Below are 14,914 nucleotides of genomic sequence, written 5' to 3'. Positions count from 1 at the left end.
TTTGTTAAGCTAGGTTTTATTACATATTATTTGAACATAATTTTCCTTATCTTGATTGCTTAATCTATCATGAATGTTATCTTTTTTAATCTAATCTTGGGCTATTGTGCCCTACTATAATTTAAACCCACATCACTTAATTGCATCTTCGTTACTTATCATTTGCAATAATTATTATAGAAGAACAATACCTACTGAAATCTGCGTTTGTGATTGCCAGATTCAGTTGCTTAGACCATAACCGTGAGTACATTGTAGTTCTGTGAAGCTGAATCCACTGTCAAGCTCTGCACCGATGATGAGTTGCTTGAAGGGTGGTTTACTGTTATCTTGTACTCGCCATGGAAGAGCTCGGCCCTGTGCAGACCATCAGCATCAGTTGTTGCAGCCACATAATGAGTTCTCCACTCAGAAATCAGCTTGTCAACCACATCCCCAGTGGGCAGGTTCTTGAAGTTGACGTCCTGACACGGACTTAGCTGGTTTTGCCTAAGTCGTGCGGCACCCTTGCGTGTCCGTCCGCAAAGGTCAGCCTCCCCGAAGCCTCCCATTGTCCCTTAGGACCATCAAAAGAGAGAACGGGTTAGAGAGAACGCCTCAAACGGGATCCACAAGCAAACATGTCCGAAAAACACTTCATAGACAATGCAAATTACAAACAGACTTTACAAGCTCTGAACAGTGGCACAACAAAGGGTAAAATGGTCCATTACAGACCGAAAAGCTCTCGCACGTGTCCACATGACACAACCTTTATTTACAAGCCTAAAGAGGCCACCACCCAACTAAAATGGGACTTATAAGCCTTCGGCCGCCCCTTTACATTCTGTACAGGGCATGAACATGCCAAAAGACACGGACCCACTTAAGCATTACATCCAACATCTTGTTGAGAAGTTTGTCCGTGACATTCTCCCTCACTTATCCCTTCGACGTCCTCGTCGAAGCCTTTGTGAACACTGCAACTCTTCGCCTTTGCTGAGTCTTCAATCTTCTGCTCCAGCTGCAATGCGCCTCCTGGCTCCCAGCTGCTCTCCGCTGCTGTTTTTGAGTAGTCGAACTTTGATCCGCCATGCTGCTTCAACTCACCAATGACTCTGACTGTGGTGTGGGGTTGGCTGAGTTGTGTTGATCCTTGTTGATTCCTACGGATCTCCCAGATGAAGGAAAAGACCATCTTTACTGCGCCAGTCTCTCAAAATTCCCACATGCTGCTTGAACTGGGTGGATGCTTGTTGGAGCTTTAACGAGCATCGCCTCGCAAACTTCTGAAGTTTTTGGGTCCTTCCTCCACAAAATCTGCCCATTGACTCTTCTTTCAGTTAGTTGTCACATCCAAGTAGGTTCGCATCATTTCCGCTTTCGATTGGCATTTCGTTGGGAAATGAAGCGGACAATCTACTCTCAGTAGCACTGATCACCGTTGGTGAGGATTTGACAACTATTGTCTTCCATTATCTTCGAAGGGTCTTTGAACTTGTGCAGAGCTCCTCTGCTGGATAGATAAGAGAACTGGGGTACTCGGTTTCACCCATTCTCTTAAGAGTTAAGAAGGCAAAGGTTACTTGACTTCGCCCGCCTCCTCGAGGTTGTACTTCATGCATCGAGCTGGTTACTGGCCTTCGCCTGCTCTTTGCTCACACTTCTGAAGCACTTGAAGTGTTTGCACTCCTTGCGTTGAGTTAGTTACTGTGATTCACCTTCTCAAAGCCATTAAACTTCTGGAATGCAGGAAGTTTCCACCCCAACTTGGAGTAATTCTCTAATAGATGAGGTCGCCTCTGGGATTGTACCATCTTCTCCATCAACCCTGCCGCCTACTCCACTGAGTAGCAAAGGTACAGCACCGCGTACTGCTTGCTTCGTTCCTTGGTCGTGCACTCTTGCATGACCCGAAGTCCTTCACTTACGGCTATCTTGATGAGAAACTTGTTGACACCGGTCTTACGAAGTTTCTTGGCCTCTGCCCTTCAGCCTTGTCTCGGTACTTGGAGATTGCCTCTGCATGCTCCACCTCCTCGGCCCCTTTCACGACCAAGCGCTCTCCCTCCGTGAGAGCAAGGGATCAATGACTTTGACGGAAGTCCCGCCTCTGCGGTACCATGGCGCTGCCATGCCCATGGCCCTACTATCCGTCACCTCGCATCTGCATCCCTTTTCTTCACGATCAGTAGAGATGTCTCCGTGGCACTCCTCTGAGTCCACCTCCATTCTAACTGATTGCTTGACTTTGGGTAGCTAAGTCCCTCTGGACTCATCGTCGCTTCCTCGCCCCTTTCGACCCCCTGCTTCAACACCTCTGTGTTCTCCAAGCAGTCTGTTTGGTCGATGGAAAGACAGACTGCAACTCCCATGCATGGCCTCTGCCATCGCATTGTAGGGTTTGCACCGATTCTGTTCTCCATAGCTTCCTTGGTAGCAACGTTCGCTTACTCGGCCTTGTCCTCTGACTTGCCGGGCTCCCTTAAGCGAATATGAGCTCTGGAGCAGTCCAACTCTCCAGCTGCTTCGATCATACCTCTGCATGATCAAGTCCCTCCCATGGGACTCCCTGGTACTTGCATACGAACTTTTCCCTTGGTGGAACCCAGCCCCCATATGCTGATGACCAAGGTTTTCATCCGATGCAAAATTCGGTGCACGCCCGGAAGACCCGCCTCTGCGGTACCATGGCCTTCACTCCTTGAATCCATAGCCCTTCTTGCCGTCGTGTTGTTCACCAAAGCGGAGCTCCCAGTAGCTCCCGATCATACCTCCATATGATCTCATCCCTCACGGGACCCCACTGTCGTGTGTATCGCATTGCCATGAACTGTTCCACCACGATCCGCTGCACCATGTCGCCTCCTGGTGACATCTCCATTGCATTCTGATCCTTGTGGAATAAACTCGAATTGTGAACCCTCCATGTGTGGCCTCTGCCAATACATCGCAGGGTCTCATCCACCTTCGATTTTGTTCGCTCCTTTGGCAATCGACCTTCATCCACCCACTCTTGGGCCACACCTAGATGAAGCACCGCTCTAGGACAGTCCGTCGCCTAGTAGCTCCCGAAGTCCCCCGACTTCACTGCAATTGATACACCATTGTCTGGATCCTGGGCCTCTGCCCCTACCAGCACAATCTCCACTGCGCACCGCTTCCTTCATAGCAACTCGAATGGCAACACTGTGGCATATTCTTCAAGAGTACCCGCCTCTGCGTCCTCTTGCCCCGTGCTAAGGCCTTCTGAACCCAACTTCGCCTCCGCAAATTGAGTCGCCTTAGTTCCTCCCTCAAATGCTCCTCCGAGATAAGGTGCATGTGCCCCGAAGCTCCCTTCGTCTTTGGCACCATGCAAGATGAGTCCGCTCCGTCAGAATGAAGGACCCATGGAACAACATGATCCTGCTCTTGCCTCTGCAAGAGTTCATGTCCTTGACCTCTGTCTAAGGAAAGCACTGTGCCTCTGCTCCATGTTCCAACTTCTCTGCTGGCTCCCTTCATGCGGCTTGGGTACTTCGCCAAGTTACACCCAAGTTGCTCCGCTCCTCGTTTTCGCATTGAGTCGATGGTGGCCCTCGTGCCCACCATTCCACGGGTCAGCCCTCCCTTGAGTCCGATCTCATATCGACTCCAAGTGTGCCTTCAATTGTGTTGCTCCCCCACTTGATCTCGCAATGCATCCACCAATGCATTCTCTCGAGCGAGATCATGCGGCAACTCCTCGCTGCTTGCTCGGTCCATTGAGCTTCGTGGAGTTGTTGTTTGTGAGGTACTCTTCCTCAACATGTGAAGTCCGTCTCACATGATTCTCCCTCTGGAGTGCTGAGACTTATCCCTCCTGGATAACTATCCCGTTGGAGCAACATCTCTCTTCGTTTCGGAGACCACCATCCCCTTGGACTACTCCGATCTGCTAAACAAACTGTGCATTGTTCTGCCTCCTGCAAACGCACTTGCTAGATTGCGACTCCCCGTCAATACAGCCCCCACTGCACCCCTCAAGGTCTAGCAACATGCTGAACTCATTGCACACTTCAGCCGCCTACGGACGTATCCTTCACATGCCGAAGAGAAAGTTTCAATGCTCCATGGTGCCGAGTCTCGGCCGCCTTGGGATGGCCACGAACATTCCGTCGTCCGCATACAAGCCCATGCATGAGTACCAAAATCTTCGAGTTAGCAATTCCCCTCACCTCTGTGAGCTTTGCATAACTCTTTTGGTCGTTGAGCAACTCTTTCCACCTTGCATGGTCTCATTCTTGCCAAGCGCCTCGCTTGCCTAGAGCACCATCAAGTATAGTTGTCAACGTTGAGCCGTAGCTCAAACTCAGCCATCCCAACCTTTGTGCGCTCCAAATTCTTCCAAGCTTGCCTGTTCTCGTGGTGCCTCTTGCACGAAGGGTTGGCCATTCCTCTGAATGCCAATCTCGGATGCCCGCTCCTCTGAGCGACTCCTTTCCCTACATCTCCATGCCCGTTTTCCCTCAAACGGTCGCGCGTGTGCTGACTGCCCTCAACGCAGCCCCGCTAGGTCCCCCACGTTTGCATGTCAAGTGTTTCTATGAGTGCTTGTCCCGCTCTGATACCATATGACACGGACTTAGCTGGTTTTGCCTAAGTCGTGCGGCACCCTTGCGTGTCCGTCCGCAAAGGTCAGCCTCCCCGAAGCCTCCCATTGTCCCTTAGGACCATCAAAAGAGAGAACGGGTTAGAGAGAACGCCTCAAACGGGATCCACAAGCAAACATGTCCGAAAAACACTTCATAGACAATGCAAATTACAAACAGACTTTACAAGCTCTGAACAGTGGCACAACAAAGGGTAAAATGGTCCATTACAGACCGAAAAGCTCTCGCACGTGTCCACATGACACAACCTTTATTTACAAGCCTAAAGAGGCCACCACCCAACTAAAATGGGACTTATAAGCCTTCGGCCGCCCCTTTACATTCTGTACAGGGCATGAACATGCCAAAAGACACGGACTCACTTAAGCATTACATCCAACATCTTGTTGAGAAGTTTGTCCGTGACAGTCCGTCAAGCACATTCTGCTGAAGCATCCCTTTGGATTCCATACTCCAAATATCACAATCCCCTGCACGGCTGGATGCGAGTATGCCTCCCTCAGTATGTCCTCCAAATGCTTCGACTGCATGTTCACTTCGGATGTCAAAGATCATGGACTCAAGGAGAAGATGTCAATGGCAGAACAGTTGCTGTACCTCGTTTGAGTGAGCAACGTCCACTTCGGTGAGCCAGATGGGAACATTAGCTCCTGCAAGCTTATCGAGAGCAGATCTCATGTAAGATATGTCGGGGGTGCCGAAGTGGCCCTCGAGCCCGATCGCCATCCGCGAAAGATTCCCAAAAGACTGGATCTGTTGCAGCTTCTGGAGGTATTTCGCCGGAGTTGACTTCCCGTCTACGGGCACCTCCAATGTGTTGAATTCGTTAAGGAACATGAGCGCGTGGGGGTCGAGCTGGTGCGCCTGCTGGTAGAAGATGGACGACGCGTTCTCGCCCAGCCTGCTCTCGAAGTAGGAGAAGTGAACGTTCTCGTTGACGACGTCCCAAGCGATGACCTGACCTCGGTATCTCGTCATCACGTTGTTGAACCTCCTGTTCACTGCTTCCCGGAGTTTCTGTGTGGGGAGCGACTGCACCCAGTTCTGCACATATTGACGGTCGTCCCAGACCACGTTATGGCCTCTGACGGCGATGCCGTGCTGCTTAGCGAACGCGAGCATGGCGTCCGCGTCGGCGTACGTCTCGTTGCCCTCCACCGGCTCGTTGGAGTACCACTTCATCTCGTTCGTGAAGGTGGTGACGGTGAAGCGAGCGGTGAACCAGCTCTGGTATGCCGAGCTCTGAAGGATGGTACTCTTCAGTGCGCAACCCAAGGGGAAGCCGGACCTCGTCTGCTGAATCGAGACTGATGCACCGGGCAGGGCGTGGCCATTGGCATCCACGGCTAGGATTGCAACAGTCTTCTTGCGGACCTGCAGGCAGTTGACTTCTTGTTTCTTTGTGGCTTTCACTCGAACAGCGTCGATGTGCACACCGGAAACTCGGTCCGATCTCTTACCTTGTTGATACTCTCCGCTTGGTGAGCTCGCCATTGATCCTCGGTGAATGGTTGCAGCGACACACTGTCCACCCATATCTCCACGCTTGTGTCCATGCTCTGCAGCCACCAGACATTGAGATCGAAGAAATTAAACCGTGTGCAGTGAGCTGAAGATTGACGTCGAACTCACCTCGAAGTAGAACTCAGCTGGGCCAGAGGATTTGGCAGTCAGGCCACCTTTGAGCATCGACCAACACCCCGACCGGGCTTCAACCGCTCCAACGTGGACGAAGCCATCCTTGGCCGTCTTGAAGATGGCCGTGACGGTGGTGTTTCCTTGGTCGACCTGCAACCAGGCTGAAACAAGACGAGGAACGTCATCGCCGAGCAGTAACGTAAGCGGTGCTTGCAGGCATCGACATGACAATACCTGAGAAGGTGTAGAGCATCCCCCGCTGCAGATAGACCTTCTGAGACACGCTTTGATGTGACAAGCGTGTACGCTCAGTAGCCATGAACCTGTTACCTGTGTCGGATGTCCTCTCGGCTATCTGGCCATTGCCGAATACCGACCATCCTTTGAGGCCATCGTTGAATTCTGGATTGCGGACGATACCACCACCATACTGAGGTCTCGGGGGCTCTGCTAAGCACTGTAGGAAGAACAAGGGACGTCAGGATTCCCATGGTTGTGGGGGTCATCATCATCAGCCACCTAAAGCTATACGATAAACTATCAAATTTCTTAGGAGCTAAACTCATTGATACTTGTAAAATATATGCAGTGGTGTTTCCAACCCTCAATCTTTGATAAATAAATTTAATACATTATTATTATATTAATATTTAATATGTATTAAAATTTTAATTTATAGTGATATCCTTAGTAACTAATACTAAATTTATTAATAATATTTTAAATAATTTACATATTTATATATTTCTTTAACCTACACAAAATAATCTTAATCAAGGTTAGAAATGGTCAACCTAGATTTGAAAGGATGGCAACCACATTGACATATGTGAAGGATCTTGAATTTGAAGGAACATATAAATTAGACATTATAATGATAAATAAATTATAGCTTTGCAAGTATATATATTTAGAAGCCTTAAAAAATTTGAATAATATTAGTCATAGTGAAGAACTATATAAATTATAAAACATATATATGAAAAAAATAATATATTAATTTCATCATAATCAAACAACATTCTTGCCTCTATGCTCGCAGAATAATTATAGGATGTTGAAGTCACCAAATTTCCTAAAGCCACATCAAAGAACAAACCATTAGTAATTTATCCTTGTCTGAGGAATATCCTCCTTTCAGGCTAAATCATACTTCATATATCTTTCGCATCATAATCAATTGATGTGCAAAGGATTGCTCATCTTATTGCATCAATGTGACATATTACATCAATCAAAGTTCATGACATACCTGTAAATGTTGCAGCAGATGAAAACAAAAGGAAGAATTTGAGCAAGGAAACCTTCATCCTTCTTCACACCTATGAAAATGACTATTTAGTTAAAGGTGGAAGAGGAGACAAGTGTAGGAATTAAAAGAATAAAATAAAAGAAAACACAAGATCCTACTTTATATAATTGCTAGGGGGTATGTAAGTTTGATCTGCCAAGTTTAGTAGTAGTCAATTTCCCATGATATAGAAAAAGAAAAGTTGCTTACAAACAATGCAACTGTTATTATTATTATTGTTATTATTATTATTATTATTATTATTATTTAGTTACTAATGTTTAATAATATGGAACAAAGACATATTAGTGCATTTGTTACATTTCTTTAGTAGATGAAATAGATGAGAGGCATACCTAATGCATTTGGGAGAGAAAATATACACAACTTACTATTATTATTATTATTATTCTCATGAATATATTATTTTTTATTTTGGAAATATGGATAATAATCACCATATAGTATTCATTAATTTTATGTAGAATTTTGTTTTGAAAAATAATTACTATATATATATATGTGCTAAGTTAGGAATAACTTAGTAGATGAAAAATAATTACTCTATATATGTATATATGTATGTATATATATATATATATATATATATATATATATATATATATATATATATATATATGCTAAGTTAGGAATAACTTATTTATCTGATAAATTTTGATATAGCATATATACCATTTCAAAATTTGAAATCCTTTATATGCATTGTTGACATTAACATCCATTAAACAAGAAAAACAAAAACAAAAGAAAGTATCCATCTAAAGACCTAATAACTATTCACAAAGTTTGTTAATTTAGATTAAATAAGCATATAGAAATATAAAATGTCATAATATTTTAAATATTGTAATGGGTTTTAATTAAAATATACAAATTAGAGTTGCAATTAACAAATAGTTGACACTGCATAAACATACCTCAAACTTAGATCGAAAAATATGAAAATTATTGCCTTTATAGGAATATATATGTACTTATATTATAATTTTCCCATTAGGACATCAATAAATTTTAAAATGGCAGTTGAATAATAGCTTTGATGTGCTACAAATAATTAATACATCTCCCTTAAACTTTTTCGTAGGTTTTTAATGTTTTCTACCTACCATTTATGTCTCCTTATAAACTATTATTTGAATTGTCATCTCACATTTCTGCAGTATTTTCTTAGAACAAAAAGACTTTTATCGTGTATGAGCCAATATGCGATTATTGGTTTTATTAGGTTGAGATGAATATAAGCTAATCAAAAGCAATTGCTATTATTATGACAGACGATCACGATGATGCTATTTTGGCAATCACCATATAATATTCAAAATTTTCTAGTAGAATTTTTCTAGATTAATAACTGAATGGGAATTTTGTTACCAAGGATTTTTTGTTCTTTGAAGAAAACTCAAAATTGAGCTCTTTTATGCTTGCAATAAATAGAAATTAACTTGAATATCAAAGAGTTCTTGTTAGATGCACCACAATAGAGTTTTTTAGAATATCAATTTTAAATGAGATATGAGTTACAATATATGAGTATTTTTATTCGAGTAAATTCTCTCCCAATCAACAACGACTTTCTTTTTCTTATCGAAGTGTGACACTAATCGACAACATAATAAATCGGATTGACAATCGAGATGGGCTATATTAGATTCTATTAGTACAATATCGTGTATGCAATTGATATTTTGATCTATGGATTTCATATTTGATGAGTCTCAAGTGGTGCAAATGTAGTCTTAGGACATTATATTATACTTTTCTAAAGACTTTCTATGTGTTTGGATCAATTATCTGTATCCGATTAGTGTCACATCCAATTTTTTTTTAAATGGACTATAGCCTGATGTTTTTTCCACAATGCGATTTTTATATTTATATAATATTTTCGGGACTTATTAATATCAGATGAAAGTCATATCAAAACTTTAGCTGACATGAAAAATGGACTGTGGCCCGATGCTTTATTTGCACAATGTAGTAGTACTGTGTGCACTCTATGAAGCTGGATGAATGAGAGGATCTGTTAGGTAAGAGTCAAGTCTTTATCATATTTAATAGCTAATAGCATTAACATTTTAAGATTCGTAGGATTAGATTTGGAATCCTCAATCATGTTGTTATCACTTGAATGTTATTGATTGAGGAGTCGATATGGTTTGATTCTATCCCGAAGTGTAAGCTTATCCTGATAATCCATGTGGTAACTATGGGAGATGGTTCAAGTTAGGAAAGATTCGGCTGACAAAATCTTACGATGTTGCTTATTCGCGTGAGGTGAATTTTGCATCAGACTGTGGTGATCTGAGCTCCATTGGGGTTCATGATAAGCTGAGGTGTGCCTTGGCTTCGTTGGGAATCTTGCACAAGCGGTTAACATCGAAGGAGTTCCCGACTCGACCCCTCCTATGGTAAAATCAATTTTTGATGGGAGTGAGAGTAGTAGGATTCTTCTATCTTAGTCTCTTGTTAATGCTCTAGGGATCAACTTTTAACATTGGGCAAACGACGGAGGGATACTGGTGGCTAGTTAGGATACGCTCGTACATCATTCAGGGGCTTATTTATATAGGCGGCCTGCTAGTACATTCTTTTGGGGTGTATCTTAAGTGCAAGACAACCGGAAAGGCGTTGTTTCTTAGTGTTGGAGCCAATTTGAGATATGATACAAATTACCTATGCTAGGCGACTAAAAAAAAAAAAAAAAAAAGGAAATGAGCTTTGCTTTAAGGGGTTAATGTTCCCTACGACCAACTCATGCAGACTTACCTGATAGGGAAGGGGAGACAAGTGGGTTCTTCTACCGACGTCATCATCCACGTGGTGACGAGTTATTAGGTTAACTAGTAAATCAATAAGCCTGTGTCATTATTTTTTCTATTAAATATAAAATTTATAAGATAAAAATATGAACCTGCATCATAATCAAGGTAAATGAATCGGTATACTATCATCATACTAATATTTTAGATATAAAATTATATAATTTTTTTAAGTTATCTTTAAAATTGTTAAATAAGTTGAGGTTTATGAAACTAAATAATGGAAAATTTGTGTCTAAAATTTGTCTTTTGAAACTAAGACTTTATTTTAATACTTGAAGCAAAGTTAGAATTCCACCTTCGTCATTTATCATTTGTAATAATAATTATTATAGAAGAACAAGACCTACTGAAATCTGCCTTTGTGATTGCCAGATTCAGTTGCTTAGATCATAACCCTGAGGACATTGTTGTTCTGTGAAGCTGAATCCACCGTCAAGCTCAGCATTGATGATGAGTTGCTTGAAGGGTGGTTTATCGTTATCTCGTACTCCCCATGGAAGAGCTCGGCCCTGAGCAGACCATCAGCATCAGTTGTTGCAGTCACATTATCAGATCTCCACTGAATTATCAGCTTGTCAACCAAATCCCCGGTCGGCAGGTTTTTGAAGTTGTTGTCTGTCAAGCACATTCTCCAGCATCCCTGTGGATGCCATGCTCCCCACATCACAATCCCCTGCACGGCTGGATGCGAGTATGCCTCCCTCAGTATGTCCTCCAAATACTTCGTCTGCATGTTCACTTCAGATGTTAGATCATGGACTCAAGGAGAAGATGTCAATGGCAGAACAGTTCTGTACCTGGTTTGAGTGAGCAACGTCCACTTCTGTGAGCCAGATGGGAACATCGGCTCCTGCAAGCTTATCGAGAGCAGATCTCATGTAAGATATGTCAGGCCTGCCGAAGTGGCCCTCAAGCCCGATCGCCATCCGCGAAAGATTTCCAAAGGACTGGATCTGCCGCAGCTTCTGGAGGTACTTTTCCGGAGTTACGTTCCCGTCTACGGGCACCTCCAGTGTGTTGAAGTCGTTGAGGAACATGAGCGCGTGGGGGTCGAGCTGGTGCGCCTGCTGGTAGAAGACGGACGACGCGTTCTGGCCGAGCTGGCTTTCGAAGTAGGAGAAGTGGACGTTCTCGTTGACGACGTCCCAAGCGATGACCTTACCTCGGTATCTCGGCATCACGGAGTTGAACCTCCTGTTCACTGCTTCCCCAAGTTGCTGTGTGGGGAGCGACTTTACCCAGCTCTGCACGTCTTGGGGATCGTTCCAGACCACGTTGTGGCCTCTGACGGCGATGCCGTGCTGCTTCGCGAACGCGACCATGGCGTCCGCGTCGGTGTACGTCTCCTTGCCCTGCTCCCGCTCGTTCGCGTACCACTTCATCTCGTTCTCGAAGGTGGTGACGGTGAAGCGGGAGGTGAACCAGCTCTGGTATGCCTTGTTCTCGAGGATGGTGTTGGCGATGGCGCAACCCAAGGGGAAGCCGGACCTCTTCTGCTTAATCGTGACTGATGCACCGGGCAGGGCGTGGCCATTGGCATCCACGGCTTGGACTGCAACAGTCTTCTTGCGGACCTGCTCGCAGTTAACTTCTTGTTTCATTGTGGCTCTCGCTCGAACAGATTCGACGTGCACACCGGAAACTCGGTCAGATCTCTTACCTTGTTGATACTCTCCTCTTGGTGAGCTCGCCATTGATCCTCGGTGAACGGTTGCAGCGACACACTGTCCACCCATATCTCCACGCTCGTGTTGTTGCTCTGCAGCCACCAGACATTTAGACGGAAGAAATTAAACCGTGGGAAGCGAGCTGAAGAGTGCCGTCGAACTCACCTCGAAGTAGAATTCAGCTGGGCCAAAGGATTTGGCAGTCAGGCCACCTTTGAGCATCGACCAACACCCCGACCGGGCTTCAACCGCTCCGACGTGGACGAAGCCATCCTTAGCCGTCTTGAAGATGCCCGTGACGGTGGTGTTTCCTTGGTCGACCTGCAACCAGGCTGAAACAAGACGAGGAACGTCATCGCCGAGCAGTAACGTAAGCGGTGCTTGCAGGCATCGACATGGCAGTACCTGAGAAGGTGTAGAGCATCCCCCGCTGCAGATAGACCTTCTGAGACACGCTTTGATGTGGCAAGCGTCTACGCTCAGTGGCCAAGAACATGTTACCTGTGTCGGATGTCCTCTCGGCTATCTGGCCATAGCCGAATACCGACCATCCTTTGAGGCCATCGTTGAATTCTGGATTGCGGACGATGCCACCACCATATTGAGGCCTCGGGGGCTCTACTAAGCACTGTAGGAAGAAGAAGAGATATCAGGATTCCCATGGTCGTGAGGGTCATCATCATCAGGCACTATGCCTTGTTCATAGACAGGACGATTATGTGATAAGAATAAATTTGCCTTAAATGAGAGAGAAAATAATAAAACGCTGAGTAATCTATAGAGAAAGAGTGTTAACATTCTCATTAATTACAAGAGAACTAAGTATTAAATATTAGACATTATATATTAGATTTGAATTTGAAGGAACATATATATTAGACATTATAATGCTAAATAAATTATAGCTTTGCAAGTATACATATTTAGAAGCCTTAAAAAAAAGGAATAATATTAGCCATAGTGAACAACTATATAAATTACAAAACATATATATGAAAAAATAATATATTAATTTCATCAGAATCAAATAACATTCTTGCCTCTAAGCTCGCAAAATAATCATAAGATATTGAAGTCACCAAATTTCCTGAAACCACATCAAAGAATAAGCCATTAGCAATTTATCCTGGCTACAAAAGAAAGGAAAATATTATATCTTACAAGAAGAGCACTAAACATTAGCAATTTCACATGTCGTTCTCATCTTAATCAATTGATGTGTAAAAGAATTGCTCATCTTACTACATCAATTTGACATATTATATCAATCAAAGTTCATGACATACCTGTGAATATTGTAGCAGATGAAAACAGAAGGAAGAATTTAAGCAAGGAAATCTTCATCCTTCTTCACACATGTGAAAACGACTACTTAGTTGAGGTGGTGGTGGTGGAGATAAGTGTAAGAATTAAAAGAATATAGTAAAAAGAACCATAAGATTCTACTTTATATAATGGCTTGGGGGTATGTAAGTTTCATCCTTAATTTTCATTGTCAAGTTTAGTAATAGTGTATTTCTCATAATATGAAAAAAAAAAAAAGTTACTTGCTATTAGAGGATGAAAATGCAAAACAAAAGCATGTTAGAGCATCTGATACATTCGATTAGTAGATGAAATAGAATGCTAATTATGAGTATTGAAGGGTATACCTAATGCATAGGGCTCTAGTCAATGCACTGTTTGAGAGAGAGAATGTACACAAACCTATTATCATCAGCATCATCATCAATTTAGTATTTTCTATTTTGGCATTCTGGATACAACTCCCAATAGAGAGCAATCACCATATAGTATTCATTAATTTTATATAAAATTTTATTTTAAATAATAATTAATTTTTTTTATAACTGATTATATATATATATGTATATATATATATATGTATATATATATATATATATATGTATATATATGTATGTATATATATATATATGTATATATATATGTATATATATATGTATATATATATATATGTATATATATATATATGTATATATATATATATACATATATATATACATATATGTATATGTATATATTTTAGGACCGTGTCGACACTAAGAGGGTGGTGAATTAGTGCTTACGTAAAAAATTATGTCGATTTGAAACTTCATACGATTAAACCATATCGGAAAGACGTTTAAATTTAAAACATTTGCAAGAGTAGTAATGAGTAGGTAAAGCAATTGCAAAATAAGTAAACGAGTAGAGAAAGAGAGGTACACTAATTTTATAGCGGTTCGACTGTTGTGACCTACGTCCTAGGTCCCAAATGGTATTTATAAACCCCAAATGGCTTAAAAATTGGAGCTAAAAAGGGTTTCATCCCCGGTTTCCTAGGTCCCGGCGGTATCACCATTGGTGTTGGATGGTACCATCGCTTGTAGCATTGATACTAGGCGATACTACCACCTAATCTAACAATACCACTATCTGACACAATATGAGAAACTATGTCTAGGCAATACTATTGTCCAATCTGATGGTACCACTACTTGACACAATCTGGGAGACTGTGTGTGGGCGATACTATCGCTAGACTCTACTACAAGACACTGAATAAGCCAAACAAAAAGCCTAATTCAACCCTGATTAAGGCCAAATTGATCCCTTATCAAGTTGGTATGGTTACGTTTAAAATCAACTCAATTAGACCTAACTAACTCAATCTAGACACACATGATTACAAGCATGAATCTTATATTGTTCGACATATCATTGATTCATTTGGTGCTTCATCTGATTCTTTTGACGCATCATCCTCTCCTTCGGCGTATTGTCCAATCGGCATGTTGACTCCCGTGACTTTCGATCTTTTTGGTGCAATGTTCGATCCTTCGGCTCGATGCCCGAATTCAT

At 42.7% G+C, this 14,914-nt stretch overlaps 2 protein-coding genes across 2 annotated transcripts; both read right to left on the bottom strand.

Moving 5' to 3' along the window:
• Window positions 1-230: 230 nt before the first annotated feature.
• On the bottom strand, window positions 231-7,561 carry LOC135597903 (endo-1,4-beta-xylanase 5-like). Its single transcript, XM_065091406.1, has 8 exons — window positions 7,504-7,561; window positions 7,280-7,326; window positions 6,486-6,708; window positions 6,246-6,412; window positions 6,074-6,172; window positions 5,211-5,987; window positions 4,994-5,137; window positions 231-464 (listed from the first exon to the last, which is right to left on the bottom strand). Exons 1-8 carry the CDS (start codon window positions 7,559-7,561, stop codon window positions 231-233), a joined length of 1,749 nt encoding a protein of 582 aa, XP_064947478.1.
• A 3,206-nt stretch (window positions 7,562-10,767) lies between these two features.
• Window positions 10,768-13,133, bottom strand: LOC135597902 (endo-1,4-beta-xylanase 5-like). The gene is made up of 6 exons (XM_065091405.1): window positions 13,093-13,133; window positions 12,458-12,680; window positions 12,218-12,384; window positions 12,046-12,144; window positions 11,183-11,959; window positions 10,768-11,112 (listed from the first exon to the last, which is right to left on the bottom strand). The coding sequence occupies exons 2-6, from the start codon at window positions 12,546-12,548 to the stop codon at window positions 10,768-10,770; spliced, it is 1,479 nt and encodes a 492-aa protein (XP_064947477.1). The 5' UTR covers window positions 12,549-12,680; window positions 13,093-13,133.
• Window positions 13,134-14,914: the final 1,781 nt, after the last annotated feature.

The sequence above is a fragment of the Musa acuminata genome, chromosome BXJ2-1, assembly GCF_036884655.1.
Source record: "Musa acuminata AAA Group cultivar baxijiao chromosome BXJ2-1, Cavendish_Baxijiao_AAA, whole genome shotgun sequence".
Classification (NCBI taxonomy): Eukaryota; Viridiplantae; Streptophyta; class Magnoliopsida; order Zingiberales; family Musaceae; genus Musa; species Musa acuminata.
This window is presented reverse-complemented; position numbering and strand designations above follow the sequence as displayed.